Raw genomic sequence first — 14,637 nt, forward strand, 5'->3', positions numbered from 1 at the left:
TCTCAAAAGGATAAGCCATTCTTCCATGTGTTGATATTTATTGTGTGTCATTTGTGCTACTGTAAATAGGATGGTGGAAAATCTTGTCAGTGAATATTCGTGTACATATCTAATAGTTTCCTTGCAAGAAATTACTAGCAGTAAAAATGGTGAGGTTTCAAAAGAGATGTGTGGCCAGGTGAAAAGCTTAGTCCCACACCCAGCATGTGTGCTGCTTGGCTGGAGAACCCAGACCTCTGACTGTAATCTCAGCCCCAAGTTTCTGAGCAGGGTCTGAGGGGCCGTGTTCAGATATTGGCCTTCCTTGTGTTTGCGAGGCTGTGATTACAGGGCTAATGATGCTTTAAACAAACAAGTGTAACGACCATCATCAGTGGACAGCGGGAGCTTCCTTGGAGGCCCTGTGGGCAGGAGGGTCACCAGCAGTTGGCCAGCCCCAGGGGTGCCCTGGCAAAGGTGGACCCCACCAAGCTGAGGGCAGCTCACTTACAGGGGACCCTCCAGTAGGATGTGCCCCATTCCCCATTCCAAGATCTGGTCTGGATGCTGTAGCCAAACCCTTCCCTAAGGAGGCACTGGGAGAGCAGGGCACAGGCTCTAAACCAGATCTGCATCCCTCTCCAGTCTCCAAGCGGCCTTCTGAGGCCCTTTGTTCTACTTCAGAGGTTCTCAAACTCTTTAACACACAGGCAGTTGCTAAGCAAAGGCTATTTCGTTCCAATAAGCGGTGCAGAGCTCTGCTCTGAATTTGTCCCTGATCGACATACCACATCCACTGCTGCCCAGGCAGATGGGCCTCTGCCCTTGAACCGACCCAAATGGTCCACCTCCTGTCTCCACATCCTGAGCATGACAGCTTTCCAGAGCATGAAATGTCTCAAAGGCCACTGGGAAAGTAACGTTCACCTAGCACTGTGGAGTGGAAATGCAAGCCGGGGAGACAGACAGGATGCCAGCATCCAGGGAGTCATCATCTAGCATCACACTTCCATGGAGTGTTGTTGGAGTCGCTCATCCTGTCTTGTCCCATTTCCTCTTCTGTAAAATGGGAATAGTCCCAATACAGATTTGTCAGGAGAAAAGCATTAAACATGATAATGCCTATGGAAACTTCTTTGTCGGTGTGCGGTGCTAGGTCCTTCCCTTCACCTTGGGGCATGAGGAGCCTCTCCCTTTGCCACTGTTCAGGTGGACCTCTGCTGGGCTGCCAGTCCCATCCTTTCTTGCTTATCTGGTAAAACCTGCACCATCAGGGACTTTTCCTTTGCTTTTCAAGCTTTTCCCACCCACTGCCAAGCTCCCCGCAGCCTGGTAATACACTTGAGTCATGTTCTTTCTCTTTTATCATGTGACTCTGCTCCCACCTCTGTTTCTCTTCTTCATGAGTCAAGTTTCTTCAATGAGTTGCTTTACACTCCTTGTGTCCACTCTCTTATCTCCACATTTCTAACTGACTCGTTGCTGTCAAATCATTCCTCTGAAATACTCACAGAAGTTACCAGTGACCAGTTTCAACAGACATATCCCATGGGCATTTTCAGGCTTTGTCTCACAGGACTTCTCCAGTGCATTCGTTATGGTCACATGGCTGTTGTCTTCCATGACATCCCTTTCTCGTTTTCCTTAAACCTCTCTAACTTTTCTCCTCCTGGCCTGAACTTCACTAGTGTTCTCCAGTTCTCATACCTTGTCTTATAGGTCTCATCTCTGTACTTACTCTCTGTGCAGGATCTTATCATCTCTCAGGGTTTGCCTAGCAGCTGGTTGCTCATGACTCACAAATCCATCAACCTTGGATGTCTCACCTGGGCTTTATTCTAGGGCGGCACAGCTGTACCTCTGACACTTGACATTCAGCATGTCCTCATATCACTTACACTTGCTCTTTCTCTTATTCTTGTGATCACTCTTAATTTTTCTTCATTTAGTTGATCTAATTTAATTCATTAGGCAAACTGGAAATATTGGAGAAATTCTTACCATCTCATACAGTCACCAGTTCCTACTGATTTCATGTTTTGTAAAATTCTTGAATTTGACAATTCCACATCACTCATTCCATTATGTGATGTCTCACTTGTACTGTCATTGTAGTGTCCTAAGGGGGCTCCCTACTACCAGTCTTGATTTCATTAAATCCATCTATCAAATTCCTGTAAGAGTGAGTTATCAAAAATGCTAATGGACTACATCAGACTTCTATTGAAAACCTCCCTTTTAAGATATAACTAAAGCAACATCTCAACCACAGAGCCTTCTCTGAATGTGATTCAGGACAAGGTCTTCTCTTCTGTGTGCATACGAGGTCCCGTGTTCCCATGTCCTGGGCTGACCTCTGGCTCAACATTGGCCATGGCAGCTCATAACCATCCATCTCTCCCATTAGACTCCACAAAACCAGATATGGGGTTCATGTTTGTATTCCAGTACCTGGAAAATAGTAGGTGAACAATGAGTATTTTCTGAACTTAACAATAGAGAGTGAATGTGAAATTAGAAATGAAGTATCTGAGCAAGGATATGAACAATCCTGGGCTATAGCTATGGTAGAGAGGAAATTTATTTAATTTTTTAATGTTTTCAACTGATCTTACCCAGGACCTACACAAAAATCATCTCTTTGGGTGACCTTTTCAGTTTACTAAGTACTTTCAGCCTATGGTCTTCTCTTCTCTTCATGACATCTCTTCAGAATAGTCAAAGGAGGTCACATGAACCTTATCTTGTAGACAGTAGATCAGATTTCAAAAAATGTTAAGTGGTTTGCCCATGTACTGTGGCTAGTAAGGGCCAAGGACCAAGGTCCTTGGTCTTCTACTCTTTCTACCTCCCATTCTCTCATTCAGCACCACTGAGCAACATGGGAATCTGGATATCTTTTCATACGCCTAGCTGAAAGTCTGCCTGCCTGGAACTCCCTACCCTAGCTCCAGTTAATTCCCTGAGACCATTCACACAAGACCCGTCCCTTTTTGGCAAGATGGCACATGTGCTATTTTGATGGGAGCTACTTTGTGTTCAAGTGTTCCCCAAGAGTTCTTTTCTCCTGCTGCATGTCTCTAAGGCATCATATTAGGAAAAAGTCTGGGCTTTTGCCTTAGATGTAAAATTAGTCAAATTTGTCAGCATTTTATGTCACTTGTGATGCTCATAAGGATTGCTTTACTTATAAATGTGTATAAACACATGTAACCAGCAGTATTAAAGAAAATTTTGCAAAAAAAAAAAAAAAGGAAATAAAAGAAAATAAAGGAATCTTCCGATTCCCACTACTCCAAAACTGTAACTGGGGTTTTAAAATTGTATTGTTTTCATATTTTTTGAGTCTTTGCTTATAAAAACTTTTTTAATCTTATCGAAATATAACATAGAACAAGTGTTCAAATCACAAATAAACATATTTAAGAATTTTGAGAATAAGCATGTGACCAGTACCCAGATAAGAAAATGCAGCAGTAATGGCAACCCAGAAGCACTCCCAAGCTCCACGTCCCATCCTAGTCACTAGTCCCCTCTTCCCCCAAAGTAGCAACTATTCTGGCCTCTAATACCATACATTCATTTTTCACATTGCTACTTTTTTGTAAATGAAATGACACAGTATATATACTTTGCTCTGACTTACCTCACTCCAAACATTTGTGCAATTTATTCATGTCATTACATGAAGTAGTAATTCATTCATTTTCATAGTGTTGACACAGTAATTCTCAGGACCTGTTTATCCTCTTAAAAATGATTGAGGACTCCAAAAAAGCTTTTGATTATGTAGACTATATCTATTAATATTTACTGCATTAGAAATTAAAGCAAAATTTTAAAAGTAATGCCTTTATTAATTCATTTAAAAATAACAGTAATAAACCCATTATATTTAAACATAACACTTTTAATGAATAGCTTTATTTTTCAAAACAAAAAATTGTTAAAAGAGAGTAGTATTGTTTTGTAATTTTGCAGGTCTCTTTAATATCTATTTGACATAGTAAGAAGATATCTGGTTTCCTGTATCTGCTTCTTTACTCAATCAGTTGTACTATTTTTTTTTTTTGGTTGAAATATATGAAGAAAATCTAGGCCCTGAAGTTATGTAGGAGAGAAGAAAGGAGCATTTTTAATAGTCTTTTCAGAAAATTCTAGACATTCTTTGATACCACACCAAAACTCAACAAGTAGTAGTTTCTTAAAGTTTAGTTGAAACCTTTATCAGTGAAATTTTTGTCTTCAATTACATTAAAATTGATTGATCTATTTTACACTTTGAATGGATATTTTTAACTCATACATGATTTTGTAACATGCATCGTAGCATTCTTTCAGAATATTGGTTCCCTGAGTTACATAGATCTCCCTAATGTTGACATGTTTCCTTGCACAACATGATTTTTATCATGTTCATGTCACCATTAGTCTTATAAGAAAACTTTTAGCTGCTGGGAAACTGTTAAGCTCAAAGAGGCAGATACACGTTGTCCAACATTCTAATATTTAAATTTGAAAGCTCAATTTTATCTTTCACAGCAAATAGTGTCAGATTGTTTTATTTGAGTTGATGGGTTTATTTTGTTTATTTTTAAGAAAATATCTGCCTAACAGGTCTTAATAACTATAATTTTGTCTTTGAGTCATTCTTTCAAATAAAAATGATGTTCTATGACAAAAGCTGCCAGTTTAGCTAATAACTCTAACAATTGCATAGTGCTTTTTCTTGAAACAACCAACATGTTTTTGGGTATTCAGAAGAAGTGCTTTATGCATACTTCCATTTTATCACACAGATTATTAAAAAAGAGTATATTCAAAACTTGAGATTTAATAAAATGAATATTTTCTACTGTTTTATCAGTGACATTCTTTTTTTTTTTTAAGATTTTATTTATTTGACAGGCAGGGATCACAAGTAGGCAGAGAAGCAGGCAGAGAGAGAGGGAAGCAGGCTTCCCGCTGAGCAGGGAGCCTGATGCAGGGCTTGATCCCAGGACCCTGAGATCATGATCTGAGCCAAAGGCCGAGGCTTTAACCCACTGAGCCACCCAGGCACCCCTATTGGTGACATTTTTTTAAATTAATTTATTTATTTTCAGCATAACAGTATTCATTATTTTTTCACCACACCCAGTGCTCCATGCAATCCATGCCCTCTATAATACCCACCACCTGGTACCCCAACCTCCCACACCCCTGCCACTTCAGACCCCTCAGATTGTTTTTCAGAGTCCATGACATTCTTATGTGAGGATTTTTTCCTGCTATGATTTCCTAGTGGTGAGAAATATATAAAATGATGATTATAAGTTGGTGCCAACCCCTTGGTTTAGATTATGACCCTAATTCTACTCCCCATTGCTTTTGGGCCATCAGTAGAAATGTGAACACAGTGAAAAGAAGGCAAAGATGTCCCAATGTTTTGAAAGTAGCTTTTACTTCACAGACTCCTGAAAGGGTTACAGGAACCTCCGGGATTTATGGACCACTTTAATAACCATTACTGTAGAATATTCAATATATAAATATATCAAACTTGATGTACCCAGTCTGTTACTGATAAACATTTGCATTGTTCCCAGACTATTCAAATACTGAGTAGTACTGACTAGTACTGAATAGAGCCTGTTTCAAACACTGCTGTTATAAACATTGTTTTACATGTCTTTAGGAGCACATATATATGAATTTCTATTAGCTATATATCCAGGAATGAAATCTCTGAGTCATTGAGTATGAATATATTCACTTTTTAAGATACTGCCAAACAATATTCCAAAATGGTTGTACCAATATAGCAGTGTAAGAGAGTTCATTTACTCCATATCATAATCAAAATATGATATAATTAGCCTATTTGAATTTCTGAACATTCTCATTGTGGTTTTAATTTATGTTCCCCAAATGACAAATGAGTTGACCACATTCTTGTATGTCTATTGGCTAGTAGGACATCTTTTATTTATTTTTATTTTTTTTAAAGGTGTGTTTTATTTATTTGTCAGAGAGAGAGAGAGAAAGAGAGAGTGAGTGATCATCCAAGCACAGGGAGCAGCAGGCAGAGGGAGAATCAGACTTCCTGCTGAGAAGATGCCCAGTGCAGAACTCGATCCCAAGAATCTGGGATCATGGCTTGAGCCAAAGGCAGGTGCTTAACCAACTGAGCCACCCTTGCATTCCTAGTACATCTTTTAAAATTAAATGCTTATTCTATTTTTTCTTTTTAAAAGTTTCTATTGAGTTTTTTTTTCTGGTTTTCTTTCCTCATTGATTAGTAGTTTTAAAATATATTCTAGACATGAGTATTTTTTTTAGAATGGTAAAGATAAATCCCTCAGTGATTTTTTTTAAACTAAACTTTTTATCTTGAAAATTGTAGGTTTATATGCAGTTATAAGAGATAATGTAGGGGTGCCTGGGTGGCTCAGTTGGTTAGGCCTCTGACTCTTGATTTTGGCTTAGGTTATGATCTCAGGATTGTGAGGTCAAGCCCAGTGTCAGGATTCACACTGAACTTGGAGTCTGCTTAAGATTCTCTCTCTCTTCCCTCTCCCTCTGCCCCCACCTGGCTTGTGCATGCTCTCAATCTGTCCCTCTCTCTCTCTCTCAAAAAGGAAGGAAGGAAGGAAGGGAAAAAAGAAAGAGAGAAACAGAAAGAGAGGAAGAAAGAAAGAGGAAGAAGGAAAGAGAGCGAGAGAGAGAGATACCATGTACCATTTACCCAGTTCCCCCAGTGGTGCCATCTTGTAAAACCACAGTAAATAACATAACCAAAAACATCTCAGTCACCACAAGAATCCCTCACAGTTCCCTGTGATGGCCATTCCCACTGCCTTTCCCCTTATTCCCATAAACTCCCATAATCACTTGTACGTTTTCCATTTCTATAATTGTGCCATTTCAAAATACTGGTTAAATGGAACCATACAGTATGTGACCTTTCGGGTTTGTCTTTTCACATTTAGCATAAATCTTTGCAAATTCATCCAGGTTGTTGTTGCATGTATCAACAACCAACAGTTTATCCTTTTTATTTATAAGTGGTCCATGGTATTACATGCATTACAATATGTTAAACCATTTGCCTGTTGAGGGACATCTGGGTTGTTTCTAGTTTTTGTCTGTTAATGAATAAAGCTGCTATAAACATGTATGTATAAGTTTTTAGTATTTGTGTGAGTCTACGTTTTCATTTCACTGGGATACATCCCCAGGGGTCAACCTGCTGGGTCATATGGTAGTTATATAGATTTTTAAAAACACTACTGACCTGTTTTCCAGAGTGGTTGTAACCATACCTTCTTACCAGCAGTACATGACGTTCTAACTTCTCTGTACCTTCACCAGCATTTGCAGTTATTCCCTTTTAATTTTAGCAGTTTGGATAGGTGTGTATTAATATCTCACTGTAGTTTTTTTTGTTTGTTTTTGATTTTAATTTAAATTAAATTGATTAACATGCAGTATATTATTAGTTTTAGAGGTAGAGTGCAGTGATTCATCAGCTTTATGTAAAACTCGGTGATGAGTATATCACTTGCCCTTTTTAATGCCCATCACCCTGTTACCCTGTCCTCTCACTCCCCACTGTAGTTTTAATTTTCATTTTCCTAGTGGAAATGATGTAGAACATATTTTCATATGTCTAGTTGCCATCTGTATATTCTGTAGTGAAGTGTCTATTCATGTCTTTGCACATATTATAATGGGATTTCACATATGGTGTGAGATAGCTAGAAGTAGAAGTATGCCATAGACATGCATGTGTGTGTGTGTGTGTGTGTGTGTGTGTGTGTGTGGTATCAACACAAGTGAAGTCTTTGTTTATGAGGTTATGATTGATTTGACCCACAAAACTTGTAACTGTTATTTCTCCTGATAATTGGTCAGAGGAGACAAGTTCCCATCTCAAATCACAACTGTCATTAAGCTGTCACTTGTTTCCTCTCTTTTCCAGGACTTTGTGTCATGTATCGAGAACTACAGAAGAAGAGGACAGGAACTGTATGCATCTTTATACAAAGATCATGTACAGGTAAGAAACAAGCTCTTTTCCCTGCACAGAAGACTGGACACTCCCTTGATTCTGAAATGAAGAATCAGAAGGGCCTTTGGTTTAAATTCTAGTTGGCTAAGTCAACCATAGGTGAGCAACATGTGAGCTGTAAGCAACTGAGGAGAGAGGTAGCATGTTTATCCTTTCATCTACTCATTCATCCACTAGTAAAGAGATGTCAAGAGCCCAGGGTGCCTCAGACACTGTGCTGTCAGCTCGGGGCACAATTGTACACAGAGCAGACATGGGCCTGACTCTCTGGTAGCTTCATTCTACCTCTGTGTATTAAATAACAGCACAAATAAATAGATCGTTATTACTTATGACAAGCAAGAGACATGGAAAATATAGGTACAATGAGAGACTATGATGTGGGGAGAATTTACCTTGGGCAGATCAGAGGCCCCCTCCAAGAAAGTGACCATAATGTTGAGATCTGAAGGAGAAAGGTGTGCAGAAGTATTTTGAGGTTGTGTTTCTCCCTGTGGGAGGACATGTGGGAAGATCCTGGTCAGGAAAGAGCTGGATGTGACCAATTAACTGGAAGAAGTGACTGGGTGACCTGAACTGGGAATGAACAAGGGTGATGATGAGGCAGGACCAGAGCATACAGAGCCTACTGCCACCTTAGGGCTTTTGCGTTTTATCTGAAATGCAAGGGGTTGCCACTCATCAGAGCAGATTTAGATAATTAAAACACTTCTCTAGGTGTGATTTCTGGACAGTGAGAGTAAAGTGTATTGTCTTTCATGCCAGTGAGATCTCTGGTTGGGTCTCAGGTCTGCCTCTTCCCGGGTGTGGAATCTGAGACTCGGGGTCCCCATCTTGAAGATGGGATCATACTGCCCAACTGTGACCATTAAAGAACAAGTGTAGAGGGTCTAGAAGTGGCTGGCAGGGAATACATGGCCCATGTGTGGTTAAAAATGGTTGCCAATGTGGTTAAAAATGGTTGCCAATATCAGGAAAATACAAATCAAAACCACAATGAGATACCACCTCACACCAGTCAGAATGGGTAAAATTAACAAGTCAAGTAATGAGAGACACTGGAGAGGATGTGGAGAAAGGGGAACCCTCCTACACTGTTGGAAGGAATGCAAGCTGGTGCAATCACTCTGGAAAACAGCGTGGTGGGCCCTCAAAAAGTTGAAAATAGAGCTATCCTATGACCCAGCAATCACACTACTGGGTATGTACCCTAAAGGTACAAATGTAGTGATCTGAAGGGGCACATGCAACCAATGTTTATAGCAGCAATGTCCACAGTAGCCAAACTATGGAAAGAACCTAGATGTCCATCAACAGATGAATGGATAAAGATGTGGTATATATATATACAATGGAATACTATGCAGCCACCAAAAGAAATGAAATGTTGCCATTTGCAATGACATGGATGGAACTAGAGAGTATTATGCTAAGCAAAATAAGTCAATCAGAGAATGACAATTATTATATGATCTTCCTGATATGAGGAATCTGAGAGGCAGAGTGGGAGTCGTGGGGGGGGGAAGAGGAAAAAAATGAAACGATGGGATCGGGAAGGAGACAAACCATAAGAGACTCTTAATCTCAGGAAAGAAATCGAGGACTGCCAGGAGGAAGTGGGTAGGGAGAGGGTGGTTGGGTTATGGACATTGGGGAGGGTATGTGCTATGGTGAGTGCTGTGAAGTGTGTAAGCCTGATGATTCATAGACCTGTACCCCTGGGGCAAATAATACATTATATGTTAATGTAAAAAAAAAGGAAAAAAATGGCTGTCAATAATAGAGCACAACATATAGTATTAAAACCTTACTAAATATATTATTTTCTTTATGATTTCTCTGTTCCAAAGCCTATGTTAAGTATACGAAAGGCAGAGATGATAAACACTACTGCTGTGCCTGGAGGGTTCTTAAAAATCAGTAGGGCACCGAGAGTTAATAAATAACCACAAATAGGGTGATGAGGCCAATCCTAGGATGCTCTACTATAAAGAGAAGAGCAATAGAGTGTAAAGGACCACGGGCTGTGCCTGGGGTGAAGTGAGGAGCCAAGGAAGGGTGGAACAACGGTGCCCAAATGTCAGGGAAACAAAAAAGGCTCTGATCAACTTAAGGCAAGTAATTTGGTCTAATTATTTCCATATGAGCTCATTTAGGAGCCCACACATGGCCCTGGGACTATGGATTCATGAGCTGTGCATCCTGTACCTCAGAAACATGCAGGTTAACAACGCAGCCTTCCTGGCTGTTCTGTAAGGGGAGGCAGTTCATCACAAGGGTGGAGGAGAAATCTAGGGGACATGCTGCCATCAAAGCGATCAGGAGGCATTCTGATTTTTTTTAATCAACGCTGGTCCTAAACAGACTCTCCATTGCAGAAGGGCCTTATCAGGGACATCTTCCCCACTGCAACATTACCGACTGCATTGCACAGCAGGATGGGTGCCCTGCTGGCTTATTTGCATGTTACCTGTGCCCCTCAAACAGACCCCTGCCCATCAGTGTCCCACCATTTGTATTTACTGACTTCTCTCAGGACTAGCAATATGGCCAATAAATTCAATTGTTACCGGGGGAAAATAAGATGAATTGTTTAAAATTGCATTCTTTATTTATGAACATCCTTATCATACTTGTTCCATTTCAAGATGAAGGATTTGTTTGTCTAAATGTCCAGATCAGCATCCAGTCAAGAGTGTGAGATCTCTCTTCTCACAGTTGGAAGACCTGGGGTGATTTGTTTATGGCTAGGAGAGACGTGCTGTGTGGCACTTTGTAAGTTTCTGTTGCAGTTTGTGAGATTGAAAGTTCATGGGGAAAGGACAGAACCTCAGCAGAAGCTCCAAGTCCAGAAGGAAAGTATCCAGCCTTCTAGAGCATTAGCCTGGCTGATTTTCAGCAACAGGCCTGAATGGGATTCAGAGAATACTTGAGAAAGCTGTGTAGAGTTCTACTGCTTGAGGTATTTTTGAGAAAATCAGCATTTTGAGGCTAATCCATAAGGATACTTTCCAAGTGTTTAAATATTTAAGACAGATTGTTTGAACATTTAAAGGAAAGCAGAGGTAATCACCGTCTGCCAGAGATAATGGGGTCTGGAGTGTCTACCCTACTTTTTTAAGGGACAAAACATTTTCCCAGTGCAGACCCCTCTCCACTTCCAGAAAAACCATGTTCAGATTCTATAAAGAGTTCAGACTTGTGAAACCTGCCATGTTCTTCAAGGACAGCTTCACCCAAGTATACTCAATGAGATCTCCCCAGGAGGGTGGTACTGGTGAGATTCAGGGATTCTGGCCCCATAGGACTTTCAAGAATAGGTGGTATAAGACTTCTCTAACTTGGTATTTTACCCACAACTGAGAGGTCTCTGGAGATGGCAGGAGCCCGCAGCATGACAAGGTCACATTACCCAATGCCCTGGAAGTTAAACCAAGCATCATTATATCCCATCATTATATTACCAGTAAATCTGGCAGTTCTAGTATTCAGTCTCTCCAATTTCTTGTCATTCCGGAAGTACTGGCAAAAACCATTTCCTGTCCTCTGGCCCTGCCCAAATTCCTCTTTGCCTTTTCCACATTATATTTTTTCTGTTCCTGATGGTCCACCTGCTTTGGTTCTGCTCTGTTGTATGCCCAGATTGTCCTCTTCTTGTGGGGAGTCCTTACCATAACATGCAGAAATGCCTCATTATTCCTGTGATGTTTTTAAAACATTCCAGGCTTTTCTGGGCTAAAGCTCTTTGCAAGGTGCCTGTCATACCAGAAGTAGACTTTTTTTTTTTTTTTTTTTTTTTTTTTTTAAAGTGTATGAGAGGCATTGTTCTTGGGTTCCCTAGGGTCCAAACAGGCTGTTGCCATTTCTTGCTCAGTTTCTGTATATTCATCAAGTGTTTGTCACAGTTCTCTCTTTTTTAAATTTAAATTCAATTAACCGGCATATAGTACATCATTAGATTCAGATGTGGAGTTCAGTAATTCATCAGTTGCATGTAACACCCCGTGTCATCATATCACATGCCTTCCTTAATGGCCATCTCCCAGTTACCCCATTCTCCCCACTGACCTCCCCTCTAGCACCCCTCAGTTTGTTTCCTAGAGTCAAGAGTCTCTTATGGTTTGTCTCCCTCTCTGATTTCTTCCCATTCAGTTTTTCTTTACTTCTCCTATGATCCTCTGCACTGTTTCTTACATTCCACATATGAGTGGAACTCTATGATAATTGTCTTTCTCTGATTGACTTATTTCATACAGCAAGATACCCTCCAGTCCCATCCACACTGATATAAATGGTAAGATTTCATCCTTTTTGATGGCTGAATAATATTCCATTGTAGACACACATGCACACACATATACATAAATACATACCACTTCTTTTTTTTTAAAGAACAAAAATAGTGGTATTTTTAAATTTTAATTAATTTTTTTTCAGTGATCCATAATTCATTGTTTTTGCACCCAATGCTCCACGCATTATGTGCCCTCCTTAATTCTGATTTCTCCCAACTCACTTCTCCTCTCCATCTCCCAATGTCCTCCATGTTATTCCTTATGCTCCACAAGTAAGTGAAACCATATGATAGTACCACATTTTCTTTATCCATTCATCTGTCGATGGATATTTCTGCTCTTTCTATAGTTTGGCTACTGAAAAAATGCTCAACATCACTTGCAACCAGGGAAATAGAAATTAAAACCAATGAAATACCCCTCATACCAGTCAGAATGGCTAAAATTAACAAGTCAGGAAATGACAGATGTTAGGGAGGATGTGGAGAAGGAGAAACCCTCCTACACTGTTGGTGGGAATGCAAGCTGGTGCAGCCACTCTGGAAAACAGTATGCAGGTTCCTCAAGAAGTTAAAAAATAGAGCTACCCTACGACCCAGAAATTGCACTACTAGGTATTTACCCCAAAGATACAAATGTAGTGATCCAAAGGGCAAGTACACAACAATGTTCATAAAAACAATGTCAAAGCTCTTCCAAATGCAAACATCAGAAACTCAGCTCCATCTGGCTTAGGCAGCAAATGAACTATTATGTCATACTGAAAAATGTAGGGGAAGCAGGCTTCAAGAAGAGCTGGATTCGTGTATTCAAGCTCTGTTCTAAGCCATCAGTTTCTTTTCTCTCCCTCCTTCTTCCTCTCTCTCACACATTCTAACACACACATCACATTTACATCAACACACACACACGCGTGCGCGCGCACACACACACACACAATCACACATCCATGTAAGAGATTCCTACAACATTGAGGAGCCGGTGCAGGTGGACAAGGAGCATGTGAGCTGATGCGAACTCCCACTCTAGTCCTCAAGCTGTGCACCCTATAAGTAGGCAGGTTCACATGAAGCCTGGGGACCACTCTCTAGCTGGCACAAAGGCTGTGTCTTCCTGCTGAGCTACATCCCTGTGGGCTGTGTCTGCCTTTTAGTGCACCACTGATGCTCATAAAGGCACCCTGGCGTGGGGCTGGTGGTCACGACCATGAACATATGCATCCACCTCTCTGCCCTGCCTGCTCCAGATGGGGCTGCAGAGAGTACCACTCCCAGTCCCAGGGAATCATGCACACTAGCCCGTCCTATAATCATCCTCCACCCGCTTAGATTAGCCAGACTTAGATGCCATTCAGAATTGAAGCCAGGGCTGGGCTCAGCTCCTCCAAAGCACCAAAACCGGGGGAGGACTGGTTGCCCAGAGGAAAAGCTCATTGATACTACGACCCAAAAGTTTCCATTCAGCCCCAAATCAGAGCTATTTCTAACATACCAGAAACCCTGCCTCTAAGTCCTTGGCATGGTATTTGGCTCAATCAACTTTAAACTGAAAAAGGACCTTACTTGGTGCAGAAACATGGGCATCACAGAGCACCTTACAGGTGAGGGACCTCAGGGCTCTTGGTCTTCAGTCATCTCATGTCCTCTGTCCTGTGACCACTTGCAGCTTTCTTTCATGGACTAAATAATCACTCATCTCTGAGGGGTCTCACCACTGACACGTTTCTGTCTGGCCACAGGTATTCCAGACAACTTATTTGCTCTGTGTTGAAAATTTGGCCAGCCATGAGCCCCCAGGCTGCATAGGTAGATCTTTGGGAGTGAAGAGACTACTTTTTTTTTTTTAAGATTTTATTTATTTGAGGGAGAGAGAGAGAGAGAGAGAGAGAGAGAAGATAAGTGGAGAAGGGTCAGTGGGAGAAACAGACTCCCTGTCAACCAGGGAGCCTGATGTGGGACTTGATCCCGGGACTCCAGGACCATGACCTGAGCCAAAGACAGTCACCCAACCAAATGAGCCACCCAGGTGCTCCAAGAGACTATCCTTAAAATACTAATTTTAAGGCCAGCGTGGACAACCCATAGTTTGGGATTGTTCATCCTCTGTGAAGCTCTATATGTTATTCCAAACCCATCAGCAATCTCCAAGGAGCTGAGAGATTTTCCCTAAAAGGGTATTCATTTCATATAATCTAATCCCTGTAAAAGGTTTTGGACAGGCATTATTTTTCTGGAGTTCCTTATTAACCAATTGGAGTATTATATAAAATGCTGTAACTCTTTTGGATATGAATTTAAGAACTGTGGAGAA

At 40.8% G+C, this 14,637-nt stretch overlaps 1 protein-coding gene across 4 annotated transcripts in view; it reads left to right on the plus strand.

The window, feature by feature from the left end:
• Positions 1-14,637, plus strand: part of WDFY4 (WDFY family member 4) — a 266,523-nt gene that overhangs the window by 150,639 nt on the left and 101,247 nt on the right. For all 4 annotated transcript variants that reach the window (XM_032313627.1, XM_032313624.1, XM_032313626.1 and 1 more), the window contains exon 40: positions 7,943-8,020. In XM_032313627.1, the coding sequence (XP_032169518.1) occupies positions 7,943-8,020 (78 nt within the window). The remainder of the gene's footprint in view (positions 1-7,942; positions 8,021-14,637) is intronic.

The sequence above is a fragment of the Mustela erminea genome, chromosome 14 (assembly GCF_009829155.1).
Source record: "Mustela erminea isolate mMusErm1 chromosome 14, mMusErm1.Pri, whole genome shotgun sequence".
NCBI lineage: Eukaryota > Metazoa > Chordata > Mammalia > Carnivora > Mustelidae > Mustela > Mustela erminea.